General features: G+C 42.0%; 1 protein-coding gene across 5 annotated transcripts in view; it reads right to left on the bottom strand.

Annotated features, from left to right (window-relative positions):
* Nucleotides 1-20210, bottom strand: part of LIMS1 (LIM zinc finger domain containing 1) — a 79118-nt gene that overhangs the window by 2150 nt on the left and 56758 nt on the right. For 3 of the 5 annotated variants that reach the window (XM_065677816.1, XM_065677817.1, XM_065677815.1), the window contains exons 2-9: nucleotides 16017-16176; nucleotides 9271-9337; nucleotides 7082-7202; nucleotides 6216-6365; nucleotides 4888-5038; nucleotides 3992-4084; nucleotides 2391-2439; nucleotides 214-289 (exon numbers count right to left, since the gene is read on the bottom strand). In XM_065677816.1, the coding sequence (XP_065533888.1) occupies nucleotides 214-289; nucleotides 2391-2439; nucleotides 3992-4084; nucleotides 4888-5038; nucleotides 6216-6365; nucleotides 7082-7202; nucleotides 9271-9337; nucleotides 16017-16176 (867 nt within the window). Of the gene's footprint in view, nucleotides 1-213; nucleotides 290-2390; nucleotides 2440-3991; nucleotides 4085-4887; nucleotides 5039-6215; nucleotides 6366-7081; nucleotides 7203-9270; nucleotides 9338-16016; nucleotides 16177-18393; nucleotides 18681-20210 lie in introns of those variants that run through there. The other 2 variants (XM_065677818.1, XM_065677814.1) reach the window with 2 other exon arrangements.

The following is a 20210-nucleotide window of genomic DNA, read 5'->3' as shown; positions in this document are numbered from 1 at the left end:
ACTAGGTGAAGGAAGACCTGAACAGAGAGCTGAACGAGATGTAAATTATTAAGTGGAGGAAGAGGAAGAAAGATGCACATGTTTTCTCAATGCTGCTTTTATATTTTTTCATACCGTAACAGTTACACTCTAGGAACATCTACACTCTGAAGATAAACACTGATATGTTTTGAAGGCATCACTCGAAGGCATCACTCTCACTGGTAGACTTACTTGAGTGTTAACTTAGTGTTGCAAGTTGAACAAGCGAAACAGTTCACACACCATGCCTTATTCAGAGCAGACACAACTAGGTGATGGGAAAAAAAAAGGAGAAATCATTAACATTACAAAAAAAAAAAAAATAAAGAAAAAGTTGGTACAGGAATTTTAAGTTCACATGTTCATGAGGCATGAGGAACAGTCATCTGATTCTTGTATCAAGTATTATGGATTACAAGAATAATGGGGCAAGATGAGAAAGGCACATGGGAGTGTAGCGTAGCAGGACTGTGAGCACTGATAAAGCTGAGACAAGACCAGTTTAACCTCCTTCTGCCTCCTGTTTCTTGCCTCCACCTCATCTGATAGCATATTGACCTCAGGCAACTGTTCTATGAGGCTGTGTTTTCAACTTTGTCAGGAAACTTTTTCAGCTGAAGACCGATCCAGCAAAACTATGTTTAAGTTTTCATTTGGTTTCATTTCTCAGGGCCAGTTCAGACTGCAGTGCCTTCAACAGTGGCACTTGCACAGCCCAAAGACACTGTTGGTAAATCAGCACTACCAAGGTGAAAATATCTATGGACTCATGGAGTAAATTACTTGATTGAGACAAACTTGGACATATTTTTATTCTTTGCTTTGGAGAGAAAGTATTTTCTTTTTGTTCTGTACCTCAATCCATTTTCTGTTCTCCCTCTTTTTCAATATACCTTCTCAGTTTTCCCTGCCAAAATGTGTCTCTCTTCTTAATCCAGGTTAGAGGATGCAGGACAATGGTCTTCTCATAAAATACAATATTTTGTCAACAACAGACAGAACCAGAGCATTATCATGCAGAGCTTTTTTCCTGCACTATGGGGCAAGCACATCCTCAGATGCAGTTATACCACTGCTTGCCAAAATAGTACTAGTCAGATGAAAGTCTCTGCTCCCAAGCAACAGTCACAGACACTCAAAAACTGCTGCCACAGATGTCTGTTTCACCACTCAGAGAGAGAATAATATTGGATATTCCTAGTTTGTGACAGCAGTGTCAAATTTGTGTGTGTAAATGAAAGGAGAAATGTAACTGAAAACATACACTGAAAATCAAGAAACTACTGCATTACACTATATTCTGTTCATTTCCACAGAGACCAAAACATACAACATGGGTGTCAGATAGTAGGGTGAAAGGTTAGAATTACACAGAGATGTAGTTATGGGACAAACTGGATTTATTCATTCACCTCAAGTTCCAGTTTCGCTCATTTTTGCAGGATTTTATTGAAAAAGAGGACACTGTTTCCTCTAAAGAGTTTTGGATTGTTGTTCTGCAGGTCCAGTTCAGACAATGTGGGGAAAGCACACCTCTGGAACGTAGGTCTCACCCTATAGTTACATGACTATAAACCAGTTTATGCCTCTTTTTACATGCTGGAGGTTTCCTCCTACTTTGCTAATGGCTTTGGCTTAGGCTAACATTATAGTATTTACTTCAGGCAGGGGTAAACAGGCACATAATGTTGCATTATTTCCGGTAGAATAATTTGCTTTTGGCGTTTTATCATACCTGGTTGTCCCAAAACCCCCACAAAACCACACCTCCCCTCAAAAAACAAACAACAAACAAACAACAAACCCACCAAAAACCTTAAATCGCTTGCTTCCAGCTCTGCCACTTCTACAGGACAGATCTTTCCAAGAATGATTTTTACTGGGTTTGTGACATTATCATCAGCCTAGATTTCAAAACACATGTGCCTGTGATACTCTAAGAACCAAACTGATGTCATGGGAACTAGGCACTTTTAAAAAATCCCTTAGAGTGACCACCCATGTCTTTCAATATCTAAATACTTTATCATAGTTGCTTCATGATTCCTAAACTCGCTTAAGGAGATGCCTGTGTGGTCATTCTCACCATTACATGCGTCCTATTTTGGAAGCTGGTGAGGCAGGAAGCTGCTTTTGTGCATCTCTCAGCATTCCTGGCCTTTGCATGTCATTAAAGGGTTTCCAGTTGACCACTTCTACTGACGAGTCTTCTACTGTCATGAAATGCTTGCTCTAGCCTTATCTCTGATCAAGTGAATGGGTGGTATTATTTTAATAAGGATGCAACAGGGGGCTGTTTTCCGTTTGCTTCCACTTTTAAAGAGGACTTCTATCAGAAAGGGACATTAAGGAAACAGAAAAGTGCTTACCGTCTCCTTCAATCACACGGTTGCAGTGGAAACAAACATCACCAAAGAGCTGAAGAGGAAAGATAAGTGACGAAATTTTATGTAATGATTTTATCAAGAGGAGCTTCTGAAACTAACAAAATACTTCAGCTGATGGACTCAATATTTCAGTAAAATAAAGAGAATGCTGGCAAGTCTGGTCTGGTTTTCCAAGTACATCACAAAAAGTCTTTACAATATTAAAGATGAAAATATTTGTGTAACTCCGATCAATTTTGTTTTAACATTTCTCTAATCCCGAACATCTGAAATACAGCAGTTGGTGTCACATACACATAGTTAATAACCAGGCAGTTTAACATTTGGACTTAAATGCATGACTAGAACAACACATTACTGTTTCTGGCAAAAACTGTAAGGAAATGTTATTTTTATTAAAAAAGAGGAAAATTTAGGCCAAAAATTATTCATTCTATTTTAGGGCTTAACATTCATCCACAACAGTTAAGAAGTGCCCAAAGTGTCATGTGTTTTCTTGTAACTGTAGAAGTTAACCTAGTAAAAGACATCCACTCTACACACAGCACTTGCCTGGGATGTGTAACTGCCCCATCATGGCTGCAACACTACTACTACTAATGTCACAGCATTTATTGTCTACAAGTATGCCAGCAACTTTTCAATCATCTGCCCTTCATCACTGGCAAATTAAGAACCCATCTGTAATTAGCAGGTGCCTTACAACTCCCAAATATAACCCTTACTCTTGTATTTATATAAATGAAGAGGTGGACATGACACAATGCTGACAGCTTCCAAATGAAAAAGGTCTATGCATCATGATGCAGGACCACACAATCAAGGGAGTCTGGAGAGAGATGATTAAGTTCTTCACTGTGAGGGTGGTGAGGCACTGGCACAGGCTGCCCAGAGAAGCTGTGGCTGCCCCATCCCTGGCAGTGTTCAAGGCCAGGTTGGATGGGGCTTGGAGCAACCTGGCATAGTGGAAGGTGTCCCTGCCTATGGCAGGAGGTTGAAACTAGCTGGTCTTTAAGGTCCCTTCTAACCCAAACCATTCTGTGATTATATAATTTTATGCTCTAGAACTCCTACATAAATGCAAGTGGTCACTAGGTGGTGTCATCTAACAAATTTAGTGTGCAGTCTTCAGCAACCTAATGAATGACCTGGGTTAAAACAGTCAGTCCCCTTAGTGCAGCAGCTGTAGGGAAAACCACACTAGTCACTAGGGCCTTATCTTAAACCACAGCTACCGAGGGGCAAATATACCTCAGTTTCTTGGGAAAGACCATTACCTGCTATGATCTCCCAGACATATAAAAGCTTGTAACAGCTCTACTTAACTACCAATAAGCTTGAAGAACAACTCAGTACAGATTGTCCTGGCTATCCCTTGTGAAATACCTGCAACTTTCTTTCTCAATACCAACGTACAGAGAAACTCATATAAATTCACTGTAACATAACATCTGCTAATTGGCATTACACCCACAGGTGCCTGTAAGAGGACAGAAGAATGTTCATGGGTTTCCATCTCTATCTCATAAAACCGATTTGTGAGTTTACTGATTAACACCAGTTTAAAGAATACTCAGCCTTACCTGGTTGTAGTGGGTTTCACAATACGCCAAGCCTTTTCTCTCATAATGACGATGACCCAGGAATGGCTTTTCACATTTTGCACAAACAAAGTGCTACAAAGAACATTACACACCATTTTATTATTTGGAAGTAATGATTTTTTTTTCTGGAAAGCAAACCAACCAAACCCAATGCTGAACATTACTGAAGTCTATTGAGCTAGCTGTCCCATACTGAAAAGGAGAATTAAAACTTTCTCATTTCTACACTTAGACCACTGAAATAATGTTCCTTTTAATGTCTTCAAGATTTCAATCCAAAAGTTACAACAAGAAAAAAATCAAGCAAAGGGATTCCCATGTTATCAGTGAACAGAATGAGGAGATATTAAACTGGAGATAATGTACAACATTATTACACTCTTGTGAAGACAGTAAAATGAATAAACTGGTTATCTTTCTGATTTCAATTGAAGATGTAGAACTACATCTTGTACACGTGCCTGAAATATGAACTCTCACATAAAGTGCTTTAGAGATATTTACATGGCAGGTGACTATGGAAGACATGAGGGTATTATGATGATCAGTAATATTGCGGTTGACACAGAATTTTACTGCATTTCCACTCATACTACTTTGCATTCTGAAATTTTCTTTTGTAAAGACCTCACAGTGCTTCCTTTGATAAATGATTCTAGTTTCACAGACAAAGCTGTCCATAACGTAGGAAATAACTCCTATTTCACCATGGAAGACTGGCCACAAGAAGGCTGAAAACAGGATTAGGAGAAGGCATTTAGTAATCATTGCTGCATACTTTGCTAATCCTTTCATTGAAATTCATCAGCAAAATCACAGATAAGTATGTTAACATTTATGTTTGTAAAAGACAATATATATTATCTGGTATTTACCTCCACATGCCATTGTTTGCCCATAGCATTCACCACACGGCCCTCAATTGGTCTCCTACATGCCCCACAGATGGGGACGCCCATTTTGTCATGGCAGGGTAAGCAGTATAATTCTCCCTTCAACTCACGAGCATCAGCAGTAAGTTCCTTCCTGTTCAAAAGTTCATGAATTGAGAACATGAGTAACAGCACTGAACAATGTCAACTCCTGAAAGTGTCTGAAAAGAAAAAAATAACTTTTAAAATTTGTTTTAGAAACTGTGTTTGTCCTACAGTAAGGCAGCAGCATCAAATACGACAGTTCAACACAGCTCAAGACTGATCACAATAAACTGAGAATAGGCTGCAAAGTGAGAGGCACTAAGACACTAAGTCTCTGGAAAACACAACAGAGCTACTGGCATTCAGCATTCTGGTTATGTGGCACAAATGTGTGTGTGCAAGCTGTAGACATGTTTGATTTATATTCTGGCAATCTTATCACTGGTTTATTTTAGATTTGTGTAGCTGTAACTGAAAGTAAAATGTAGTCCTCTACATCTAGGTACATTTTCCTTGTTGTATCAAACTTCAGAGAACGAAAACTATGGACACAAATGAGCTAACTACATCTATTCACTGCCAACTGCAGAATCTCATATACTCTACTTTTTACTAATTTGCATGGTTAGAATGTGGCTGTACTCACTAATGCTCTCAGCTGGTTGCCATTGACACAACTGTACATGTTATTCAAATCAGTCTTTGCTATGGCAATGAAATAGTGGCTCCCTTTGCACCAGAAATAAACAACTAATAATCCATGCTATATCCTACAGTGCTCTGTGGTCTGTGCATCAGTGCACTGTAGAAACACGCAGCTTCATGGACTGCAGTTGCAGAAGCTGATAAAATGAGATGGGAGAAAGCGTCTAAGAAAAAGATAGGTTTTATAAGGACAGAACAAAGTTTGTGTGACATTCAGCTAAAATGAAATTAATATAGGCAAGATAGTAACTCAAGCAGCCAAAGAGGACCACTTTTCTTCTTCTCACAGCAGAATAACAACCTGTCATTTCGCTACTGCAGAAACCATTACATGTGTCCATACTTCATATTTTGTACCACCCTGTTCTGCAGAGTCCAGTCTTTCTCTGCTCCCTGACAGATTGTTTGAACTCAAGGTCCAACTCCACGATCCCAAAAGCAGTAACACACGTCTAGCTACAAGGCACCCAGACCCCACCCCTCTTGCCAACTGCACAGGAGAGGTTTTCACTTTAAGATGTAAACTGATGAAGCAAGTAAACCCAGCATTTTCCCATTTCCCTTTGCAGAACTCGAGTTACCCGCAGTTTGCACAGTTGAAATGATCAGGGTGATAAGGATCATTTTTGAATATGAGAGGCTGTTCGTCAATAATGGCATGACACTTCTGGCAAATGTACTTTCCCAGGCCTCTGGCTTTTTCCCTGTTATGGCAAGGACGGCAGAGATGTCTGAAACAGCATAAAGAAAGAGAGGTAAGTACTGGTACCAGGTACTGTAGTGCAAACTATAAGCCAAAATTCTGTGAGAACCTCCTTTCAATCAGTCCTTTTTGGAAGGAAAATAGTCTTTAAAATGATTTGCTAGCTAGACTAACCAAGTTCAGAAGAGGCAAGGTGATCTCTTTATCTTCTGTCACCATGGGAGCCTCATTTGAGTTTAAACTGTGTTGAAACAGTTTGCTATAAATTCTCTTATTATACATATGAAGCCAATGGCTGTAAAATCCGCATGTCAAACATTCTTCTGATCACAGCTGGTAAAAATATCCTGGTCTGTGAAGGTTCCCACTGAACTTAAAGCAATTATTAATAAATAGGTGCTAAACAAGACCAAAACTGGAAACCTAAGTTGGAAAAGAAAGTAAACATTTGTATGAAAAAAATAAAGACAATGCTTCCGTAACTGAATGTTTTCTCTCTTATTAAGCACAACAGTGGCCCCAAAACATCACCGTGTTTGCCAAGAAATCTGGTGTTCATTTTTAAAGTGTGTATTCTAAAATAGCCATTCTTAGTTTTGTCATGCTCTCTTAGACTTTTCCCCACAAAAGATGCTTCGTTTTTTCCATCTCAGCTGGAAAGCTTCAGGAACCAAAACCTCTCAGTCCCCGCTCTTAGTCAATTTTATTCATGATCAATTAACAGAAGGAAGGGTGAAGATCTACCTGCCAGCATTCTTGACAAATCCAATATCGGCCAGTACTTGTTGGCAGATATCGCAGCAGAAGCACTCTGGATGCCAGCTATTGTTCATAGCTTTAATAACACGACCAATAATGAACTCACCTGTAAGAAACACAACACCAGGATGTAAAATAACATACCAGACAACGTTAAAGTCAACCCACAACAGAACTGCTAGAATGACAGCATCATCCTCTTCCTCTCCCCCCCCCAAATCTGGTAGATACATTGCCTTCAGTATCACAGTTCTGGTTCTGAACTCTGGAATTTGGGTTTGTGTGGGGTTTTTTGCTACGGGTCAGAAGAAAATGTCATGCTGATGGAGGACCTTCTGTTATTTACAGACAAGCCCTTCTAGATGCACACTCTACCTCCTCTCTGTAACCATCCTTTATCAGTCCCTTTCCTGTTTTTACTTCTCTTCTCAAGCTGTTCAGAAATATATGGAGTTCTTTATATAATATGTCTTTCTTGTGTCCTAATAACCTTCCTCCTTCTTTTCCTCAAGAAGATGTCACCTTTAACTTGTCATGTACATAGTACTGGTTTCTACTCTACTAGGACCAAGCCTTGAAGGGGTTCTGTGCTCAAAGTACAATAGAACTGAGCTTGGGTGGCTATGGACATCCTGCAAAACACCTCACATGGAGTCAAAACGCAAAGCTGCAGTGAAGCTGCAGAACAATCATTCTAACACATACAGCTTCTGACCTACCACAAGGAATCCTGTCCTGCAAGACATTAAAAAACTAGCATGAGAACCACCGTTTTGTATGCAGTATGACTGTACCACACAGGCAGTGGAGCTATGTCCACCATACACAATTCAGTCATTCTGTATGCAGACATTGTAGCCAAGGCCCCTGAGCAGTACAAAGGCTCTGCCTAAAATGCACTGAGAGATCAGCTACCCAGTTCTGTGGGAGGCTGAGTCCTGGCTTTGGAGAATACAACTCCAACAGCTGCCAAAGGGAAACGGTCGGGCAGGTAACTGATGCAGACACAGCAGACAGATAACATCGGGCATGAGGCTCTGTGGTGTTCCCATGAAGTCATAGCTTTTCAAGAACAAAACCCCACAGACTCCATAAATGTCAGGAATGTTTGAGGCCTCGTTGCTGACAACAGCCCAATTGATTTTGGCTGTGCTTATGAAATCCAAGCAGTGGCAAAGCCCAGCTCTGACAGGGCCTTGATGATGTTTTAAGGAAGCTGGTGCTACAAGGAGCCAGGGCAGAAGTGGAAGCTGTGTCAGCTGGGCCAGAGAAACTCTGGAGATAGGTTGTGTAGCTCCTCAGAAATCATCACCGCCCCATTTCTTCCTCTTCTCCTGCTTGCTCACATCTGCAGCTTTAAATGCAAAGGTCCGTAACATCTGCTTCCCTCTCCTTTGGTGTTCAACCCCTCCCTCCACTCAGCCAAAGTCCTCACTGATGTAACTGAAAGCTGTAGTGCCTTGTCAAGGTGCCACAGAAACACAAGCACTTCCAGACCAGTGGAAACAGTCAAGTAATGACTTCCCAGCCCTGCCCAAGAACGATGTGTCACACACAGGGAGGGAAAAAAACCCGTGCAAATAATTACAGTGCAGCAGACACACAAGCATTTACATCAACAGTGGCAAATGAAAAGCAGCCCTCAGTGATACGTAGGGTGGACATTAGATGCTGAAGCCTTAAAGGTAAATACAACAGGGGACCAGCTGATCGTCATTTGATTGTAACAGTAGATGTTGAAGGTTGTCCCAGCTTCCATGGGGAGCTGGACAGCATGGGTGGGTTATAATAGTCAAAGCAGATGACAAAGATTTGTTGTGGGGTTCAACTGCATGAGAAGGGCCAAATATGATCACAGCCAGATGTATAGACATATATAATCAGAAGTACATGAATAGTCTGTTCACTGGGTCACTGGATCAACAGCTAAACTACTCAATCAAATAAGCAAACATTTTTGGGCTTGGGGTCTTTTTTTTACATCATACTCTTTGATGACCTTTAGGACAAGCAGGTTCTCAAACTGTCTGAAGTCTAGTTCATTCTGGAAGTTCAGATGCTCAGCTGCATAGGGCCTTCTCCAGAGAACACACAGACAAGGGTTGCACCTCTTCCCCCAGTGACGCTCCCATTTGTGATCAGTGCACAGTGTTTCACCTTGATGTAAAACTCACCACACTGATGGCAGCAAGGGGCAAAAAGCATTTGAAAATCATGTTCACAGTACTTCCTCCCTTCAAACTGCAAACGGAAAAAAAAATCTGAGTGTTAGAGAATGAAGAGCCTGCAGGTAACATAAATGCTGTATGTAACACACCAATTTGTTTCCAGATGCAATTGGGTAGTAAAACAGACACAAAAAAAGACTATACGTTAGGCATTAAATCCACCCACCTTAATTCAGCTACTACAATGCATGTAGTGTTAATAGCACACCATTCCTCTAATGCTGCTCACAGTATAAGGCATTTTCTGTCACCCATTTACATCACAAGAGACATCTGAATTTTCACAGACTGCTGAGACTCTGATGCAACTGGACAAATTCTGGGCAGGAAATTAGCTAACAAAAACCTCTCCTGGAGGGGAAGCATTTTTCCTGAACCCATTTGATCTCTTCCCCACTCTGCATTTCCTGCAAGAATGACCCAGCATACTGGAGGAAGTAAGGAGGAGGAGAGGAAGAACACCCAGGGACAGAAATCCTTGCAATTTGTGGAGCAGCACAGCCAAAACATGAAGGGAAATAAGGTTTTTCCTTTGTGATGCTTATTTCATAGAATCACAGAATCATTTAGGTTGGAAAAGACCCTTAAAATTGAGTCCAAATTTTAAGGAACAAAGTTCACTACATCTGTGAGATAAGAAACTGATCTTAAGGGAGTTGGATCTGAATTTTATCAAAGCTTAAAGAAGTTCAGTTGCAGTTCAAGCTTGCATACTAAAAAAAACCCATATGGAGAAAAAAAGTTCTACAACACTGCATTAGCAATTTAGCCAAAGAATATGCAAAAACATGCATGCAAGTATGTCCTGAAGTAAGGGAAATGTTTAGATACCTTCAAGGCACATCATTTCTAGACACAAATGCCAAGTAGCATGTCAAAACCAGATAGACAGTATTAGGTATGCTGTAAAATGTTTGGATCTTAATGTCTTAGTTTAAAACAGTGGAAGAAGAGGGACAGCAGGAAACCCCACTCCTTTCTTTTTACTGGGCCTAAGAGAAAACAAAGCAAATAGCATAAAATAGTAGCCACATATAAAGTTTTGGTGTATGGAAGGAAAATACAACAATGTGCTTCAAGATTACCTGTTTAATATTATATATTATGAAATTCCAAGGATCAAATACAAGCATAGTAATTACTCATGCAAGTGGCAGGATGAGTACATAATGAATACTCTTGAGATCACAAAGTTAATTCCTTTGCCTGACCTGAATTGCACATGCTAAGAACAGAAAGACACGTGTTTGATACAGACTCTTTCAGAAGTCTCTTCCAGCAATTTATCAAGTGGTTTTTTTCCAGTGTAACAGTCTAAAAAAGATGACTTTTTAAACTGGAGCTTTAAAATAAAAAATGAAAAATTGAGAGACAGAGGGCTAATATTTTCTCAAATAGTAGCAGGAATTGTTGGTTTGTTGAATCGTGCTTGCTTCCTGCCAGGTAAAATCCTTTTTAAACATAAACAAAATCCAAAAGCTTTCTGTTTTGTGTAAATAGATGGTCCAATGGGCGATGCTTAGGTTTGCTTGGATTTCAGAGCCACCACATGTTGATCTGGGCGGACCAGACAGGTTTTCTTTCCCTCTGGTTTGTGTCAGGCAGGTTGGTTTCCGTTCAGCCTAGTTTATATTTTCAGCCTTCTCAGTTCATTTGTGCTGCCTTTCGTGGATGACCCACATCACATACTTTAACAGCAAGGTCATTTGATTGTTGTATGCTGGAGGCCCACGAGTTAAATGGCTCTGCACTGGACATTTCACTGTGACATAGCCTTCAGCTGATCTCCATGTTTTTAGCTAACTTAGTGGAAAGACATGAGTAAAGATGCTTTTTCTAATGTAGTTTTTTGGTAAAGCCCATTTTAAGAAAACACTCAAGGTGCAGCTGGAATAGAAACAAATCTGACAAGCACTGCAGCTGCAACTTCCTTTAATCTTCCTACAGGTTATTACAAACATCTCAGGAAAAGACCCAAACTGAAAGGCACTCCCTCTCATCTAGGAGACAAAAGTTACAGCATCACAGAAGCAGCTAGACTGAAAAAGCCATTTAAGATTATCAAGTCCAACCTCTCTACCCCAGGACTGCCAAGTCCACCACTAGACCGTGTCACTGAGGGCCTCATCTACACAGTTTTTGAACACTACATCTACACGTTTTTTTGGAGTGACTCCACCACTTCCCTGGGCAGCCTGTTCCAATGACTGACTACCCTTTCAGTGAAGAATTTTTTTCCTAATATCCAGTCTAAATCTCCCCTGGCACAGCTTTAGGCTGTTACTTTAAGCTACAACAAACCTGTTGTGCTGTCACTTGTTACTTGGGAAAAGAGATCAGCCACTTCCTCTCTCCATCCTCCTTTCATGTGCTATTCCATTTTATTATTATTAACAATAGCAATAACAATAATTGTAACAACAATAATTAGGTGATACAGATTCCCTAATTATAGCTCTTGTGAGTAGTCCATGAGGATTTTGCTGTGCTACTTCTATTGTAGAAGGCACCTCTCTAAACCCTTCCATCTCCCCCACCTCAGCACTGTGCAGAACAAGTTGGTTCTGAAAGCAAGAGTCTGTTAATGAATAGCTAGACCAGGGGTAAGACTCATCTCTCCTAACCTCTCCTGTCTGAGGATGAGGTGCCCATGCTCCCCAGTGCAAAACACAGGCAGTCTCTAGTAGGAAAGAGCCGATCTTGGACCTGAGTGTGACGTCAGCTGGAGGAAATGCCCACTGACTGATTACAGTGGGGCCGACCTGTCCCTCTGAGCACACTGCCACTGAAAGTCTCCATTTACCCAGCTGTTCTGCTATTAGTATGGGACTGTCCACTGCTACCTGTTGTAAGACTGCAACAACAGCTTTACAGAATCAACAGCTTCCAAGCAGTGGAGTAAAAGCAGACCAGAATTGCTACCACTTCACATGTGACAGCAAAGCATGGAGAGTTTAGAAACTCTGATGGCATGTGCTTGTGCTAATTTCTGTTTAGGTTGAATGCATAAGAAAGTATGCTAAACTGATGATACTGACCAAACTGGAACATGTATCCCAGCAGCTCCTAACCCCGCAGTTCCCATGCAACATAAGGCACACAGCTCTTGCTTACTCCTTTAGGTGACAAGGCCAGCACTGGCTGGATACAAACCTGTATTATCATTTCTACATGTTCATGAGGACACCAGCAAAATTCCTGCTATGCTGTGCAAACCCCAAGCTGCTCATGGGCACTGCTCCATGTGCCTCTGTTTGCACCTGGCAGCGGCTCAGCTCTGGTGCCAGACCAGGCAAGCTGTGCTGATCCTTGCAGGCAGCCCAGAGACATGGCCCAGTGGTGCAGGAGACCCACACTGGTCTGACCAGTTCAGCCTCCACCCATGGAACCACAGCGTGAAAGCTTATCACAGCAGCACGTGACAGCAAATATGATAAGCAGCTTAATGACTAACTGGGGGAACTCTGCAAGGCTTGCAATAGGCAGGTGAAGAATATGGGACTTCCTGATTGATAAGAGCTGGAAATCATTTCCAAGGAACACCAGCTTAGCCAAACCAGATGCAGAATAAACACAAACTCATGCTGGGCAACCAGCAATGCCTGCATTTACCCACAGAGAACCTACTCAGAAACATGTTACCTAGGCACAAACCCAAATGCATCCATCTTCTCAAAGAGCACATTATGCCAGCCTGAGGAAGATACCCTTTCTGCCTGTCTTCTTCAGTACTTGTTCTTGACAGTGATACAGATCATGTCAAGTCTTCAGAGCACTATCAGCCATTTCCTGAGGACTGGCCAACCTAAGCCCATCCTCTACCAGTTTAGGGCTGTCCCTCCCTCTCCCCCAAACCCAGTATGTTCTCATCTCTAGTACCCAGGTGCTGAATGACAGAAGAGAAAGCTGTGCCCTTGTCCATCATTCTCCCTAAGCAGCACCACCAGGAAACAAGTTGGGGTTTCCACTGCAATCATCTCACTGGCCTCTCCAGTGCTAAGTGAGAGTCTTTCTGGCAGCATGAGATGTGTGGATACCCTAAACGGTTCAGAGACAGAGGAGAAGGCCCTGCCAAAGATTTCCTAGCTGAAACAGCCCCAAAATCATGGAGACTAGGATGACATGGACAGCACTGACCAGTCCACTCTCTTGAAATGCCCTGGACAGGCCAGTAGAGATGGGGGAGGAAGGCTGGGTTAAGAACTGTAAGCCACCACCTGAAGACTGGCAGAGCGCTTAAACAGACCAGAAAAGTACCTCTCTTCAACAGCAGCAGAGGGACTTACTGATGTGGAGAAAAACTGCAAGAGCTTGTGCTGGACACCAGAAGGGCTAGAGGCAGACTAGAAGGGCTAGAAGCAAAACGGTGATGTGAAGCTGAAGCCACACACAAGTCTTTACATATTCATTTAATCCTCATCAACTATTACCTCTGCCAGCTGTGGCAAAAAGTGTCTAATCTCAACCGAAACTTTCCACTTTCTATGTAACATTTATCAAGAACAAAGTCTCTACCCAGCCTGAAAAAAGCCCTAGCAACATTAATCAAAACATGTTTAGTACATGGGGCTATTTTCATTCCCAGGACAATCTATCAACACTCATTTCTGGCTTACTGTCTTTAACAGGGAGCATCACTCTGCAATAGGAGAGTGCTCAAACCATCATGAATGTGTAGCAAGGTAGCAGTAGGAAGCAAAATGCCTACTATATCTGAACACCATCAGGTTACTTGCCCCTGCCAAGGAGTCTCAGGTATGGCCAGGCATGAGCAACAGGGAGGTTGTAATATTCCTGGGCTAGGTGGAAAAGTAAGAAAATTGTAGTCCTGGTCCATCCCTTAGGATATACAGGCTGCCTACAGCAGGACTTCTCAAACTTTTGTCTTTAACAAAGGACCATTTGACTTTCTGAAAGAGGTCCCTGGAATGTCTCACTGGTTTTTTGAGTCAGAAAAAGGATGAATACAGTACTCATGTAGAGAAAATAAATTTTATTGACACAATTACAAATACTTCAGTTTTAGAACATTCATCTCACTTCACATTTGCCTCAGGTCTTGCAGATCAGGATGGAGTCTTTACCAGGCCTGCAAGCAGGCAGCAGCTCAGTATGTAACAATTGTAATGCAACATTTAAGTATCTAGGGGGTGTTTTGTTTTGTTTTAATTTAATTGCTCCTGCCTTGCAGCTCACCTTTTGATGTCTTACGGAACACTAGTGTCTCCTTTACCACAATTTGTGCAGCACTATCCCTACAGCAGTGAAAAGACTTTTGATCCTAGGGCAGTGAGAGAAAGAAAACCCAGGAATCTCTCTTTTCCAAGCCACAGTCCTCCCTCAGCCTCTCTTCCTCGCCATGTAATGTGGCTCTGTAAAATTAGAAATACTGCTGTGGAAGATAAACTGTTGTGCTCTTGCCACAAGGATGGTACACTGCATGTGAGGGCATAGCTTTGTGCTTGTAACACATTGCTCACCTTTCTTTTCAGATCACAGTATGACAAAATTCCTGTAACCACTTACTGTAAATGGGGCTACAAGCCACTTGAGTGGGACCTTATCTCTCACACAGTTAATTCCCCGTCTCACATCATCTACCCTTCCTTACACTAAACACTTCAGGTTTTATGAACTAGTCTATAGCTTTCACTAAAACCACTCTGTCCTTGAGACAGATGAGCCACAACCTGAATACCCACAACAGGAGAAGGCAAAAGAAAATGACATTGATATCAAAATACCCATCTGAGCTGAAGGCAATCTACCTGGGGCTGAGAAATATGAGTGAGAATGGGTTTTAACCCTTGAAAGTATGTAAGAACTGCTAATTTTGAATGTTCCACTTTGATAAACCTAGAATTGACCCTACAGAGTCCCCATTTGGTTTGGGCTCTCCACACACCCTGATCACAGCATGCTGACTTACAAGTCATCTCTAAGTGCACCTTTTCACGTGCCATGCTGGCCTCACTGAATTCAGCGATAAATCTCCTATGGACTGCAGGATGCTGGGTTTTCCCTCTATGTGAGCATCCTCCCCTAAGATGTATGCTTTATCTGTAATTCTGGTATGAAATCCGGAGTAGGATTTTTTACAAGGGCATGTAGTGACAGGACAAGGGGGAATGGCTTTAAATTGAAAGAGGGTAGGTTTAGATTAGACATCAGGAAGAAATTCTTCCCTCTGAGGGCAGTGAGGCACTGGCACAGGCTGCCCAGAGAAGCTGTGGCTGCACCATCCCTGGCACTGTTCAAAGCCAGGTTGGATGGGGCTTGGAGCAACTTGGTCTAGTGGAAGGTGTCCCTGCCCATGGCAGGGGGTTGGAACTAGATGAGCTTTAAGGTCCGTTCCAACCCAAACCATTCTGTGATTCTACGATGTTATCAGATTCACACATTTTAGGGAAAAAAATCGGCACTGACAAAGAAATGTCCAGCGTTTTTTTGTTGGGGTTTTTTTTTTTTCTCAGCTCTGATCAGATTAGGCTACACATTTAAAAAAGGTTATATACACTGAAGCCTTCCAAATTAGCACAGAGATTCTTTTCTCCCTCTTCTGAGCATATCCTTTTGGAGCCTAGTTTTAGCCACTGGACCTTCTAAGCTATTGATCTGCCTATAGCTACTTCTGCTATGGAATGAAGGCACAAGGCAAAGGCTGTCACAAGAGGAGCACTCTGCCTGCTTACCTCGTAGAAGAGCCCTTCAGGAAACTGTTGGAAGCACTGGGCACAGACGAAGCACTGCTCGTGGTACAGCTCCCCGTTGCTGTTGACAATTTTCTCCGCAGGGGCAAAGCCACCTCGGCAGCGCTCACAGATGGCGTTTGCAAGCGCATTGGCCATGTTGCTGTCATAAAGAAAAGAGAAGCAGAAAGAAAATTAGCCCAATTAGGCAGCAGCACTAGTTGTGGGGCTCTTTTCTTTCTCCAAAGCCAACTGCATCAGCCTAACGCTAGGCTGCTCAACTCAACAGAAGTTTTTCAATGGACTTAATAACTTGTGGCATCCTTTCATAAATACAACTGACGTTTCCCCCTGCTCCCAAACTCTTTAGAAACAAAACACACACTCGTAACTGTAATTAACTCAAAAAATCAAACTGAAATGTCATTACTACAGATGCATTTGCAAGTTTTTTTAGAATGAGAAATGGCAGGCAATTCAAAGAAGTACTATTAAAAAATACATTAGAATTACAGAAAACAAGGGCAAATATTCACAATAATTGAGGACTGGCATCACACAGGAAAACATAAATGGTAATTCCAAAATAATTCCTAATTCTACAATGTAGACAACAACATTGGTTTGAAAGCTCTAAATAAGCAATGTGAAAGAGTGTACGGTATCTAACCCAGCAGATATTACTGAGAACCAGAGCAAGTAAACAATTATTCCCTATATAAGCTCTGCATAGCTTGAAGTCATTTTACAAATGTAGTTTGCAGTGATGGGATTTTTGGTTGGTTTGCTAAGGGAACTCAGCTCACAGTGTACTGGTGTTGGTCCAGGGCCAAGGTAGAGGGTGGCAATTCTCTGGCTGCCCCACTGTGACCCAAACACAGGCAAACACAAGGTGGCAAACCCATGCCAAGGATGCAAAAGAATACTGAAATAGCAACCTCAGTTGCTTCTCAAAGGTATGTGACCGTACAATGACAGTGTGGTAACTGTAAACCAGAGAGGAATTAGCTACTTCATTAGGACCGTTTCCACATCTGCAGAAGAGAGTACAGCTGTTTTTCAGTAATTAAGGCCAGAAAAAGGCCTCATTTTTCCTTTGCAACCGTTTTCTTACTCATATCTAGACTCTCAAAGCTATGCGTTCAGGATAAATTATCTCCCCTAATACTATTTGACATCAGAGAGCAAATACAGGTAATGGTCTAGTTTCATTACAATCCGGCAACAGCTGGCAATCAAACATCCATCTGGAAGCTTATTAAAAAACTGAGATTATTTTAAACCCATGTGCATGCATGCACACATTTTGATACAGCTATTATGCTGTGCCTGTAAGTGCAGAACCCTCAGTCCTCTTCACGATGCCGAGCTTTCCCTCCCAAGGGGATAACAACTCTCAGTTCCCACCAGGTTCAACAGGAACTGAATTCTTTCCTTGCACAGCATCCAAGGGAGCAAGCAAACACCTAGCACGTGGCTGAAAAAGGAATGTGCTTTATCTATTTCTTACACTGTCTCACAGAAGAGACCTATGCAAGGTCACATCTGACCAGTTATTATTAGCTGGCTTTTTCTCCCCCTCTCCTCTCTCTAGAGATCTTTGCAGAAGAGAAAAACAGTAACTGCTATACAAATATTCACTGCCCCCTTGGTGAAGCAAGGGGGCAATTTTCACAAGGAGATCAAATATATGTATCCCACACGTAACACACAAACTGCAGTGACTACACATATAAGATGTGGTTAACTATAAAGCTCACCAATATTTTCCTTAGATTATACATGCTTTCCATGGTAAAAAGCCTCAGTCACTTCACCCATCCTCCTTCTCAATCTAAATGAAGAATAATTATAACAGAAATCGGGATCTTTCATCATAACTTCAACAGTCCTTGAGCACTAGGGATGGTAAGTGCTGCCAGAAAACGTATAATACAAGCAAAAAGATGAAACAAAGTTAAAAAATAAATGAAAACATAAAGCTTTCCTCCTCAATATGCAAAAGAACTTCACTTCGAAACACATCATGTATGCAAAACCAGTGATGTATGTAATACTTCTGCATTAAGTGAAGCAATTTATCCATTTACTCAAAATAATAGGGAAAGGACCTGAAGTCAGAGCCACTATGTGACAAATTCCAACCCCGTTTCAACTGATGATAAAAACTTTTGATGCAATTAATGATGGAGTTTAAAGCAACAGCACAAATTTTAGTTGATGATTACAACTGGCAATGTATCAAGCAGAACAGTGGCAAAGGTTGCATTACAGAATGACTTGCACAGCCTGCCCGGAGCTCAGATAATAAAATACATATGTACAGTACAGCAACAATGTCACTGCAGTTACACCGCGAAGCCGAGCAGAATGAACTTACAATCTTGCATAAAAGTCACAAAACTCTTTGTAGAGCTTTATTTCACTGTGCCTACGCTGCAATTTTGACACTGGTTTCTCTTCATTCCCTGCAGAGTTGTGAGCATCAGGAGCGCCCTTGTGTGCAACCTCTTCATCCTCCGGGATGGGGAAAGGGCGAGTTCTGTGCTGGAGGTCCATCGCTCTCTAATTGCTTTCCCAGGTGTATATATTCTGTGCTTATACTGCAAGGAAGCTGTAGGCAAAGTCTGCAGAACAGTATCCTGGACTTCCCCTTGCTCCCAAAGAAGTGATTTACTTTCACAGCTCCGTGTCATGTAGCTGGAGCTGCTCAGCACCCTGCTCGAGCTTCAAGTTAAAAGTTCAGCGGCGGGGCGGTGAGCCCGTCGCGCTGTGATTTACTGATGCTGCCTGCAAGCGGAGGAGCACATTCCCCTGCCAGGCCCTCATGCAAACTTGCTGGAAAGGGGCTTTCACTGATGACTGCTGACAGAAGCAGCCCAGGAGAGCTGTGGTGTGAGTAACCTACGGGAGCAAATTTGTTCACTACCAAACTTGTCTGCAACTACCTTCTGCTGGGCAGGGGGATGGAAGCAGATTCCAACAGTATTTTATGGACTTTAATGTTCCACTTGCTTCTTCTAAATCATATGTGCTGAATTTATCTATAGGCATCTTTCTTCTTGTCTGTACTTCAGAGAAGAGGTAAGTACAGATGGATAGTCTGGTTTCTGTTGTGCTTCACAGGCCATTAACCTGACTGCCAGGTATGCTATAAAGGGCAATATATAACGGAGGAAGAACGAAGCTTGATTTCCAGTGATGTGCTGGGTTTAGAACAATTATCTAACATAAGAACACTTACTGAAGTAATTTAATGTGGATATCAGGGAACAGAGAGAGTAAAACCAGGAAGAAAGAACTGAAATTAATCATTTCTTCACCACAGAACGCTCTCCTAATGTTGCAGTTATTTCATGGCTATATTCTATTTTAAAACCCTGTTGTGCACTGCTTACTAGGGAAGGCAGTGTCGATTAGCTGCAGATCTGCAGCTAATCGCACTCCTGAAAGCTCTCCCTGCTTGAAGTGCAGCGCTTGTGGAAGACGTGGGACACTCAGCTTCCTGCAACTCCTAACTGCAGACAAAGCAGGCTTTTGGGAAGCCACCCCAAGGAACCATCTCTTGGGTTGAACTGACTCAGCCTGGGTGGCAATCAGCTGAACTGCAGAACTGCATGCACTTTGTGCTCATGACACACGGCACGTTGGTATCTGAAGAATCTGCTAGTCTGCGAAGGGGTATGAGAAAGCAGAGTAGGACAGGACAGAGATGAAGTAGAGAACAAATAGAGAAATAAGGACTAGAAGACCACTGAATCATAAAATCATTTGGGTTGGGAAACACCTTTAAAGTCATCAAGTCCAACTGTTGACCCAGCACCACCAAGTGCCATTAAAACATGACCCTAAATGCCACATCTACACATCTTTTAAGTAACTCCAGGGGTGTTACTCCACATCACTTCTGTGGGCAGCCTGTTCCAGTGCTTGACAACCCCTTTGGTGAAGATAATTTTCCCAATATCCAATCTAAACCTCTTCTGGAACAACGTGAGGCCATTTCCTCTCATCCTCTATCACTTGTTACCTAGAAGATGACAAAGTATATGACAAAAAGTCCAGTCAAGGCTTCTACTTAACATGCCTTCACCTTCCCAGATCCCACTGCAGAGGGTCTGGTTTATGAAGGTTTTAGGCTGTATCTCTCACCACCAGTTGGAACAGCTTGCTCAGTAAGACCACAGCAGCACCCAT

The sequence above is a fragment of the Lathamus discolor genome, chromosome 4, assembly GCF_037157495.1.
Source record: "Lathamus discolor isolate bLatDis1 chromosome 4, bLatDis1.hap1, whole genome shotgun sequence".
NCBI lineage: Eukaryota > Metazoa > Chordata > Aves > Psittaciformes > Psittacidae > Lathamus > Lathamus discolor.
Note: the sequence above shows the minus strand (reverse complement) of the source record. Positions and strands in the feature narration are given on the sequence as shown.